This window comes from Argentina silus (genome assembly GCF_951799395.1).
Source record: "Argentina silus genome assembly, chromosome: 16".
In the NCBI taxonomy this organism is placed as follows: domain Eukaryota; kingdom Metazoa; phylum Chordata; class Actinopteri; order Argentiniformes; family Argentinidae; genus Argentina; species Argentina silus.
Window position 1 is genome coordinate 9,989,995 of NC_139670.1, and position 11,655 is coordinate 10,001,649.

General features: G+C 49.1%; 1 protein-coding gene across 2 annotated transcripts in view; it reads left to right on the forward strand.

The window, feature by feature from the left end:
* LOC310816853 (uncharacterized protein) overlaps window positions 1-11,655 on the forward strand; it is a 33,041-nt gene that overhangs the window by 12,795 nt on the left and 8,591 nt on the right. For both annotated transcript variants that reach the window (XM_083687172.1, XM_083687173.1), the window contains exons 21-35: window positions 50-287; window positions 497-644; window positions 1,116-1,293; window positions 1,772-1,943; window positions 2,196-2,322; window positions 2,488-2,607; window positions 3,871-4,021; window positions 4,171-4,283; window positions 4,459-4,609; window positions 4,743-4,991; window positions 5,126-5,335; window positions 6,807-6,988; window positions 7,288-7,477; window positions 8,191-8,333; window positions 10,658-10,857. In XM_083687172.1, the coding sequence (XP_083543298.1) occupies window positions 50-287; window positions 497-644; window positions 1,116-1,293; window positions 1,772-1,943; window positions 2,196-2,322; window positions 2,488-2,607; window positions 3,871-4,021; window positions 4,171-4,283; window positions 4,459-4,609; window positions 4,743-4,991; window positions 5,126-5,335; window positions 6,807-6,988; window positions 7,288-7,477; window positions 8,191-8,333; window positions 10,658-10,857 (2,572 nt within the window). The remainder of the gene's footprint in view (window positions 1-49; window positions 288-496; window positions 645-1,115; window positions 1,294-1,771; window positions 1,944-2,195; window positions 2,323-2,487; window positions 2,608-3,870; window positions 4,022-4,170; window positions 4,284-4,458; window positions 4,610-4,742; window positions 4,992-5,125; window positions 5,336-6,806; window positions 6,989-7,287; window positions 7,478-8,190; window positions 8,334-10,657; window positions 10,858-11,655) is intronic.

Below are 11,655 nucleotides of genomic sequence, written 5' to 3' on the forward strand. Positions count from 1 at the left end.
TGCCTGCATTTCTTTATCTGTGTCCTGTGTATCTCACCCGTTCATCCAGCCGATGATGATGAGGAGGAAAAGGAGGATGATGATGATGAAGTGAAGGAGGAGGAGGATGAAGAGGAGCTGTACGAGCTGACCTCGATCCCTAACGGCACCAGTGACACTCCTGTGGATGGAGAAGGAAGGGAGGAGGAGGGAGAGCTGTCATTGGCTGAAACAGAGGAAGGGGACACAGCCAATAGTCAATCAGAGAGCAAAGTGAATGTCCACATGGCCATTATTGATGACATCAGGTTTGTCCTCTTAATATGCCCTTTTAGAATGTTGAGGCCCCTTGGCTATGCTTTTTTCACACACATTTTCCCTTGCATTTTGGTCACATTTCTGTGATTCTAATATACAGAGTGAAAAGGCATTTCTAATAAATGCTCTATTTTTGTCTTGTTTTGTCTATATGTGTATCTCCTACCTGGTTCCTGCACTGGTCTCCTGTGTGTAACAGGAAGAGTGAGTTTGGTATAGGTGTTGAGCTGAACGCTGAGGGCCAGCGGCTGATGCTGGTTCAGCAGGAGAGGCTGGGCCGCAGTCTGGACAGGCTCTCCACTGAGCTCTACAGCAAAGACACTCACTTTGTACTGGAACTCATTCAGGTGACGCAACCTCTCTCTCTCTCTCTGAGCCCCCTTCTCTCACCCTCTCTCTCTTTCTCACACCCTCTCTCTCTCAGCCCCCCTCTCTCACCCTCTCTCTCTTTCTCTCACCCTCTCTCTCTTTCTCTCACCCTCTCTCTCTTTCTCACACCCTCTCTCTCTCTCAGCCCCTCTCTCTCACCCTCTCTCTCTTTCTCACACCCTCTCTCTCTCTCAGCCCCTCTCTCTCACCCTCTCTCTCTTTCTCACACCCTCTCTCTCTCAGCCCCTCTCTCTCACCCTCTCTCTCTTTCTCACACCCTCTCTCTCTCACCCTCAACCTCTCACTGTCTCGTGTTTCCCTCGTTCATTGAACATCTTCCTCACCGTTCATTGAGAGTCTTCCTCGCCTGCTGATTGACACACACATATACGTGGATATGAAGCGCCTGCTCAGAGATGTGTGAATTGTTCTACCCTTTCCTCTTCCAGAATGCTGATGACAACAGTTACCCGTCAGAGGGGGGCGCTGTCCCAGCGCTGGCCTTCATGGTGGAGAGAGACTGCGTCACCATCCTCAACAACGAGTGTGGTTTCCTGGAGAGAAACGTCAGGGCCATCTGTGATGTGGGCCGCAGTACCAAGGGCAAACACAGTAGTGGATACATAGGTAACTGTGCTGCTTGTAAAGCCTACATAAGGCTACATAGGTATTCATGTTATTGATGCACATAGCTACAATAGAAGCTTACAGTATATGGGATTGAAGGTCATTGCACATCTGTGAATGACCCGTGTGTGTGCGCGTGAATTTGTATGTGTGCGTGTGTGTGTGCGTGGGCGTGCATGCGTGTACAGTAGGACTATCTTTCTCTCTTTACCTCTGACACACACTCTCTCTCCCTCCCTCTCTCTCTCTCTCTTTCTCTCTCTCTCATTAATTCCTACTCACGCTAGCTAATTAATGTGTCAAGTGCCTGCATGGTAATCCCTCCCTCTGTGGTGGCTGTGAATTGGTCCTAGCTAGCATACACAGCATTAGCTCTCTCTATCTCTCTCTCTCTCTCAAAGATACTTACTATGAAATTACTTTTTGCGTGTCTTCTCAATGTTGGTTTGTTTGTTTGTTTGTTTGTCTCCCCCTACAGGTCAGAAGGGGATCGGCTTCAAGTCAGTGTTTAAGGTGACTGACTGCCCTGAGATTCACTCCAATGGTTTCCACCTGCGCTTTGACAAGACCAGTGGCCCCATGGGATACATCCTACCCCACTGGGTGGACGACGAGAGGCCTCTGGACATGAGTCACATGACGGAACACTGGTGCGTTAGGGAGAACAGCCTCCATATGAGAATGCAGAGCTCATTGAAATAAGTTTGTCAACTCTGCATTTCTTCCATTTTTAAACTGTGAGCATGAATTCAAATAAAGTCAAATTCAGGGTACCAGTCTCCATCCTCCATCTTTAGACAGGATAAGTCAGTAATACTCATACTTCTAATTCAGTTCCGTATAATATTTGATATTATAATGTGTCATCTGGTCACATTGATTTTCCACATCTCTCCTGTCAGCTGGACCACTAAGATCTGTCTGCCGCTGCGCTCTGAGAGCTACCAAACCAGGAACCTGTTCCACGACGTTCACCCCTCTCTACTGCTCTTCCTACACCGCCTACGCTCCATCACCATCTACAACCAGGTAACACACACACACACACACACACACACACACACACACACACACACACACACACCTCACTCACTCAACACACACACTCAACACAGTCAAACAGTCAAACTCAAGAGGTTGTTTTCACACTGGGCTCTAATTGTGTGCTGATCCCCCCCCCCACCACCCTGTCAGAGTGAGAAACGGTTGGTCACCATGACCCGTAGAGACCTGAATGACAACGTGCTGGAGGTGGAGCATCCAGATGGGACAGAGCGCTGGCTGGTGGTGAAGAGGACTCTACACCCCCGCAAGGTACCATAGATAGACAGACAGACACACAGACACCCCCGCAAGTTACCACAGACAGACACTGTACAGACAGACAGACAGACAGACAGACAGATGTATGCCCTTCTCCTAATATGAGAGAGAACAATGGTGTCATTTGATATAAGCAGTGAGTTGATTCCTATCTGTCTGTTCTCTCACAGTCTCATGGTCTGTCTTCTCCGCTTGAAGATTGTGTGTGTGTGTGTGTGTGTGTGTGTGTGTGTGTGTGTGTGTTATGTAAGTGTTCCTCTCTGTGCATCCTCCAGACTGAAAGCCTCTATCCTTCTCTCTCTCTCTTTCTGCTCTTTTTCCGACCTCATGCAATCTCTCTCATTAGCGCTGCTGGGACGAATATCTGACACTGAAGACACACACACACACACACACACACACACACACACACACACACACACACACGCAGTGCTTTGTTTAGATGTCTTGGTATAATTGCCTTTTGTCTTTTCAATCTTTTCCTTCTCCAGTTTCCTCTAATTTGTTTGTCTAGCCTCGGAGGCAGCGGCCACCAGTGAGGTTACGTAACAGCAGTCAGGGATCAGACAGAACGCACACACACACACACACACACACGCACACACACACACACACACACACACACACACACACACACACACACACACAAAATGTAAGATGATTTATCCAAAAGTTGCTGTGAAGCTACATTTTGAACATTTACAGATTACTTAAAGCTAGATCTTCCAAATCAACCACTAATTCAACTGCAGAGTACTCAAGTACCCAAATTCATCTCAAGTACTCTCAGGAACTGACTGTTCAAATCCATAAAACATTCAACCCCACCTGTTCCCTTTTGGTTTGTGTGTGATGGGTAAGTGATGGCAAGAAGTACACAGTACCGCTTTAACCAATCAAAACCTCTCAGATCTGTGACTTCATCAAGGGAGGAAGTAATGGTGCATGTCTGAGGTATTGGAACAGGTGGCAGTTTTACTGAAAGCTTCATAGCTTTTGTAGAACTTAATTTCTCCTGTCAACCTAGCTACAAAGCTGTAAGATCTTCTATGTGTGAAAGAACGAAATGCGTTCAATGATCAACTTTGCTGGATTAGGAGAGGAGCAGGCCTGGATTTTTTTAGCTTTTTTTTTTAATAAGATCGGATTACTACTTCAACTACAAAGCTTTTGAGGAACTGACCCCAGGGCCGATAAGTGGATGGAGATGGTAATGTTAAGGGTCTTGTGTTGGTTGATATCCTCCCCCTCCAGATCAAAGACGATGTGGAGTCCACAGAGCTGGCCTTGGCTTTCCAGCTCAGTGACGACGTCACAGGGAGTGACATCAGAGCCCAGCCCCAGAAGCAGCCGGTCTTTGCCTATCTGCCCCTCCGCAGTTTCGGCTTCCGCTTCATCATCCAAGGTACACACACACACACACACACACGATGTCCAGACAAAGAATCTGTATTTGGTGCTGCTTTTAAAATACGTTTTTATGTTTTCCATCTCTCTTACCCTTTTATCTATTTGTGTGTGTGTGTGTGTCTCTCTCTCCATCCCTCCCTCTAGGTGACTTTGACATCCCTTCTTCTCGTGAGGATGTGGACAGAGACAGCTCATGGAACCAGTGGCTCCGCTCGGAGACGCCCCAACTCTTCCTGCACGCCATGGAGGTCTTCACTGTAAGAGAGGGAGAGGGTGTAGAGGGGAGGAGGAGGGGCAGAGAGCATGTTAGATAGTGAAGGATGAAAAACACACACTGTAGGATGTCCTCCCTCTAAAAGAACAGGTTTGGTACATCTGGCCCATTTAGTTAGTGGTTTTCCTGATGAACCAATCCCCTCTCTTCTCACCCAGGTTCACCCAGAGTTCAGTGGGCTGAGGGGACTGTGTCACTTCCTGCAGTTTGTACCACTTCCTGACGAGGTACTAGACTTCTTCAAACCTGTCGCCGGGCAGATTATACAACTGCTTAAGGGCAAGGCCTTCCTGCCTGTAATCAACACAGGTACCTCCTCCCATCTCATTATATCTAAGAATCACCCATGGACAAAGAAAATGCCCTTATCAACTGATGCTTCTCTCCTCTTTCTCGTTCTCTCTCTCTCTCTCCCTCTCTCGTCCCTCGTACCGTATCCCAGAGGGTGAAGTAGAGTACAAGCTTCCATCCCAAGTGGCTGTGTGTCAGGACGCTGTCATCCGCGACGTGATTGGTAAAGAGGAGCTTGACAGACACCTGTCGCTTGCCTATCTGCACCCGGGCTTGGTCCCAGCCCCGCCCCTTTCCCTGCTCACACACCTGGGGGTCCGACCCCTGAGGGGCTCCGACGTTACCACAGTTACCACAGCCATGGCCAAGGAGCTATTGCAGGGAGACGGCATCAACTCAGGTGAGGGGAGGGTGGGAGGGAGACAGAGAGGGTAAACCAAAGAAAGTGTTTGTGTGTGTGTGTGTGTGTGTGTGTGCGTGCGTGCATGTACGTGTGTGTGACGTAAACTCAACCCCTCTCTCCCTCTCCTTCAGACTCTGGCCTGCGGCGGTTGGCTAGGTTGCTGGTGTGTAACTTCCGTGCGTTGGAGCAGGGCTACGGGGAGGCAGACGCCATACTAAACACCCTCCGAGACCTACCCATAATCCCCCTGGCTGACGGGCGCGTGGTGGCGCTGAACGGGGAGGGGGTGTTCTTCCCCATGGCTGAGTCCAGGAGCACCGGCATCAAGAGTCACAGCACAGGTAACGCCACTCAATCTGAACCCCCCCCTCTCTCTCTCTCTCTCTCTCTCTCTCTCTCTCTCTCTCTCTCTCTCTCTCTCCCCTCTCAGCACAGGAGACACTTACTCTTATATCCTACAACTTATTCTAGTCATTGTGCAATGTCACAGTCAGTGAAGGCCACACTAACACAGCAAAGAACACAAAGTAAACACGCACCGTTTTTCACGCAAAACAGTGACGGTGAAAACGTTGAATGTGTGTGTCCTGTATATAACAGTATTTTGGCCTCATCCATCCAGTAAAACCTGTGTGCAGGTCCTCAGCTCTCCCCTGTTATCTCCATAGATTTCATTTCCATTTCAACTCCTTTCAGTTTTCTCCACAGACACAAACAGAAATAGGATCGATCGATAGACCAAACTAGATGCAGTCGGTTGAGCTGTTTGTGTCCGTTGGTCTGAAAATAGCAGCAAAGATACTGCTGTTCCGTCGAAGACTACTTAACCCTCTGTCAGGCCAAGAGAACATGACGTCAGCAATGATGTCTCACTCTTGCCAGCTTGTGCCCACACACACACACACACACACACACACACACACACACACACACACACACTGCAAAACTATCACCATCTCTTGCTAACAATAGACACACACACACACACACACACACACACACAGACTTAGTACGAGCCTAAAGTAACTATGTTTTGCGTCATCGCATTCCCAAAAAAGGGGTTTGGGTGGGTGCCTTGAATAATTGATTCCCATGCTGTGATTTAAGACATAGTTAGTCGTGTGGAATGCAGGGCTGCTATGAATGGAAACTAAACTTGTCTGGTGCCTGTGTGTGTGTGTCTGTGTGTGAGTGAGTGCTATTTAAAGTGTGTCATTTGTTCTGCTTCACCCATGTTAACCTGCTCTGCTGCATATAGTCTTTCTCTCTCTCTCGCTCTCTCTCTCTCTCTCTCTCGCTCTCTCCATTATCCTAATGGATAAGGCAAGGACAGATATGATGTGGACAGATACAGCTGTAAGGACTTAGGGAGGGTAAACTGATCCCTCGATCTGTACCTGAGGTTCCCACCTCTCCCCACAGCCAGGGGGTGTTTCAGGTCACAGGCAGAGATGTTGTGATTGAAGAAGAAGACACACAGCCCTGCTCTCCCCATGTAAGAGGGTTGGGGCTGGTGTAGTGTAGGACTCTATGAACCAGTCAGGTGGACTGATAGATGGTGGTAGACAGGGATGTGGGTCACTGGTCGCTTACCTCCACACTGAACCTATCTAAATCCTCTCTCTCTGTCTCCCTCTAACTCTCCTCCCCTCACTCTCTCTCTCTCTCTCTCTCTCTGTCTCTCTCTCTCTCTCTCTCTCTCTCTCTCTCTCTTCTCTCCTCCTCTCACTCTGTTCTTCCCTGTCTCTTTTGTGTCATTCCCCCCCCTCTCCATCTCTCTGATGATCCGTCTCTCTCCGTCTCCCTGTGTAGGGCCGTTGGGAGCGCTGTACAGGGACGTGAGCGTGGTCCACCCCTCTCTGCTGTCCTGTGTGGAGCCTCTGGAGGGGGAGCAGGTACGAGAGCTGCTGAAGAGACTGGGGGTCCACGAGCTAGAGCCACAACAACTCCTGCAACAACACATCTACCCTGCCCTGAGGAATGACACCTGGAAGGTAACACACACACACACACACACACACACACACACACACACACACACACAGGGAAAAACTCAGGGGACACACCTGACCAGAAAACTGATGTTGAGTCTCCCAATTGGTTAAAATATGCTTAGGGTTAAGGTTAGGGTCAGTTTAAGGCATTGACCTAGTCAGGCCCTTTAGTCTCACCCCTCTCTCTCACACACACACACACACACACACACACAGTAGTGGAGCTACCTCCTGTTTATCCCTACCTTTCCTCTTTCTTCTTCTCCCTCCCTCCCGCTCCTCCCTCTATCTGTCTGCAGGCCAAGCCTGAGGCTGTAGTGGTCAGCTACCTGGTGTTCATCAAGCAGCACTCCTCCTCCAGCCTGGAGTACACCAACACAGACATGACAGTACCAGTACTCACCACCAGGGGTCTGCTCTGCCCTGCACAGGCCGGAGTACACTTCTCTAAAGAGTACGGCAACATGGACCTGCCCAGCATGCTACCAGGTACATATATACACACATGCACTCTGTCACGCACACACACAGAAAAACATACAGCACTCCCCGGGGAAGATGGTCTGATTGCATGTGAACTTTTGCACCGGCCCAAATGTTCACTGAGTGTCCAGTGCCCCAGAAGTAAGCCATGTGCCCATTGTGAGTGTCCCAAAAGCAAACACGGGTTGTTTCCAAAACACGTGTCTGCTAGAGAAACTTTGGGACTCGCTGGGAAGTACATCAGAGTTTGGCGTGTGTCGTAGCCTTTCTATTGTGAGAGAGAAAGAGAGAGTGTGTGTGTGTGTGTGTGTGTGTAGTCTCTTTTGTGTGCGGTGTGGAGTGTGAGTGTGTAGTCCTTTGTGAGGGGGAAGGAAGGCATGAAATATGTGGTGTGTGTGTGTGTGTTACATAAGAGAGAGAGGAGTGGACATGGTGTGGAAAATGGATCAGCACACTTGACCTGCCTCTGAAGGGGAGAGAGAGAGCCAGAGGGACACTGACCAGTCATCTCTCCTCCTCTCTCTCTCTCTCTCTCTCATCCCTCTGTTCTTGCTCTTTTTGTTCTGCCCTTAATGCGCCCACCTGTCTCTTTCTCCCCTGCTCTCTCTCTCTTTCTCTCTCTCTCTTTCTTGTGCTCTCATGCTCTTTCCTCCATCTTCTCTCTCTCTCTGTCTTTCTCTCTCTTTCCTGCTCTTTCCTCCATTCTCTCTCTCCGTCAGGGTGTGACTGGGTGTTGCTGAGTCCGTGTTATGTGGAGACCGATGGAGATGTGGCAGGGTGGAGAGAATTGTTCACCGTGCTGGGGGTCCGAGACCGCCTCATCATCCGGAAGGAGAGGCGCACACTCACTGATAAAGAACTGGTGAGTGTGTGTGTGTGTGTGTGTGTGTGTGTGTGTGTGTGTGTGGCCAGTTGAGCAGAGCCTCTGGCAGGAGCGAGCATGCCAGGTCTCATTGTTCGTTTTGGAGCCTTGCACTCTCTCTCTCTCTCTCTCCATTCCATTGCATTGCACTCTTCACCGCCCGTTCAGCGGACACACACACACACACACACACACACACACACACACACACACACACACACACACTGTAGGAGAGTACAGCGCAGTCGCAGAACTGTCCAGTCCAGTCACCAAGCACCACAGTCACACACTGTGTGCATAAAGCACCCATAATAAACTCTCCCATTGGACTTGGTGTTGACATCAGGCCTTTTGTCTACGTATCGTTTGTTGTCACAAAGGAATCTGAACAAAACTGAAGCGAGGCCCCACTTAGAACACACCCTGACATCGATGCCACGAGTTCTAAACACAGAGCGTTATTCATTGTCCTTTTGACCTCCACAGAGCGCTCGCTCTGACACGTCAGTATGAGTCATAGAGGGACTATCTAGCTCTGATCGACCGCCCTGCTCCCGTCTATGACGATAGTGCTGACAGAACGGACAGAGATATTTCTGGCCCCTTTTAAACACACAAGATAAATGATAAGGGCTTTTATGTGCTTTATGGACACACACAAATATTTAGCGGTGGGTAGGCCCGGTCAGAATCTACCAGAAACCCTTTATGTGGTCACTAGGGCATTACCCACGACATCAGAGGGTCCGATCTGATCTGGGCTGATGACCCTTCACTAAGGCAGGAGTAATCGATGCATGATTTAATGGATGAACAAGCCAGCAGCAGTCGAGTGTGGCTCAGGCTGGAGAGATCTGTGTGTGGCGCGTGATCCAGGATGATGACTCAGACTAACTAAGGCGGGAGTAATCTATTGGCGCTTTGCCACTGTCACTTTTGGCACCGGTTGCTTGGCCCAAAGCCTCAGACTTTTGTGTTTCTATCTCAAAGAACGGCCCCCAAAAAAAGCCCAGGGCCACATCCCCAAGGTCCTACCCTGACCCCTGACCTGGGACCTTTGTTGGGAAGATTGTTGGGACTTGGGCGATGGTTTGGGGGGTAGGCATGTACTGTACTGCACCCTCCCATTGTTTAGCTAGGCTAGTTGTTATGCTACTTATGTTACAAAAGCATGAAAAAACGTGATAAAAACCGTGAGTTGCTTTGGTATGGAGTCAGTAGCATTACATGCGCTATTAAAAGCATGACACGCAGTATTAAGTGTGTTTAACTGCAGGTAAGCACCTGGTTAGTTTCATGGGAAATGTGTCTGGCTCATCGGGGCTGGCTAACACGTTTCCAAACGACATAAGTGACGCACATTCAACGACACAACTCGCTAGTTTCAAAGTCATGTGACTAAGAAATTCGCTGGAGAAAAAAACGTGGAAATTGTTGACGGATGGAGTTGTTTCAGTGAAGAGTAGTCATGTCGGTTTGAAGTTGAAACTCGCTTGAAAAACGCTGATAGTTCACTCCTCCCTGCTCTCCCCAAGTCCTCAGAATCACCATGCTCACCCTAAAAAAAAAAATGCTGGAGCTTGAGCCCAAATAGTCTCGAGTGGGACCCGGTGTATGGTGGAAAAGCGCCATGCGCATGATTGATGGATAAACAAGCCAGCAGCAGTTGTGAGTCTGGCCCCGGCTGGAGAGATCTACATGTGACAGTACTGATGACAGCACCAGGGGTGACTGATCATATCTGTTCTAGACTTGGCTGAGGGAGGACACCAGGGGAGGCTGGTGGGAGGTAGAAATCGGGAGGACAGGCTCATTGTAATGCACGGAACAGAATGAGGAATGGTATCAAATTGATCTCATTCCGTTCCGTGCATTACAATGAGCCTGTCCTCCCGATTCCTACCTCCCACCAGCCTCCATCGGAGGACACATAGGTGACTGATTTACTGATGCCTGTTTTAGACCAGACCTTTACGAGATGGGTGATCCATGTTATTTGATGACTGAGTTATTCTGGTCAACTGAAGCCTGTTCCACACTATGGGGCCTCCGAGCCGTGCCATCATAGGTGACTGATTACTGATGCCTGGTTTAGACCTGACTGATGAGATGGTGATGTTATTTGATGAGTGAGTCATTTTAGCCAAATGAGTCGGATGTCCACATGTATGAAATTGACTCCACTGTGTGTATGTCCCTTGTACTTATTTTGAATAAAGGCTTTTTGGTATTCAAATTCTTTCTCCCATCCCCCCCCCCCCCCCCCCTCCTCTCGCTCTGTCTCCCTTTCTCTTTTTCTCCCTTTCTCTCTCTCTCTCCCCTAGGCCTCCAGCCCCTGGGCTGTGGAGAGCGAGCTGTGGCCGTGTGGGGCAGGCAGGGCCAGAGGACCAGAGGGGGGGTGTGTGCTGGATGATTACCCCAGCGAGGAGTTCCTCTCCCTGGTCACGGCTGAGCTGCCAGCCCCCACCCTCCTGAAGCAGAGGAAAGCCCTGCTAGAGCTGCTGGAAACCAACTGGGATACGGGGTACATATATGATTAACCCCCCCCCCCCCCCCCCCCCGCTACACTCACATCGTGCATGAGCTAAATAGTTCTTGATTTAACCCTAACCCTATGTATTATAAACATTAATGTTAGAGTTGGTGATTATAATATGGGTCATTTGGGGAGAAATCACTGTAATGATATGAACAATTGGGGTTACTGGGTGAAGTCAGGCCATTGTATTGTATAAGTTTAATCTCTGATCTGATCTCATAAACTTAAAAAAAAAAAGTCAACTTTTGTTTGGGTTTGAGAGAGAGCAACCTACTCTATGGAATTGATTCTGTGGATCAGACAGGATTAAAACATTTCATAACTCTCAACCTACTGCTCATTTGGTAAATGTGTGAGGTCAGATGAGTTTACCAGGTCAGATGAGAGGGGGCGATGGGGTATCTGATCTGGTGGACTCATCACAACCTTCACCATTCCATCAGAGGGGGAATCCAAATCTGCTTGATGTTGTGTGGTGGTGGATTGGATGTGCACTGCCTCGCTGGCATGCTACAGCTGAATATCCTGGAGCTCAAATGTGGTGTCGGCCATTTTGTTTTGCCCTAAGGGTTGTTGAAGCTAGACATGTGTTTTACTATCTCCCATGACTTAAAAAAAAAAACATTTTCATCTGTACAGCCCGAGTTGGTATCTCTCTCAAGTTAATCTGGCAGAGTTTGAGTTTGGCCAGGGGCATGCTGTTTTGTGTGTGTTGACAGAAGGGGGGGGTGGGGGGGGGTGGGGGGGGCGGGCAGGCGCTAGTGCAGAATTTTTCGTATGTGA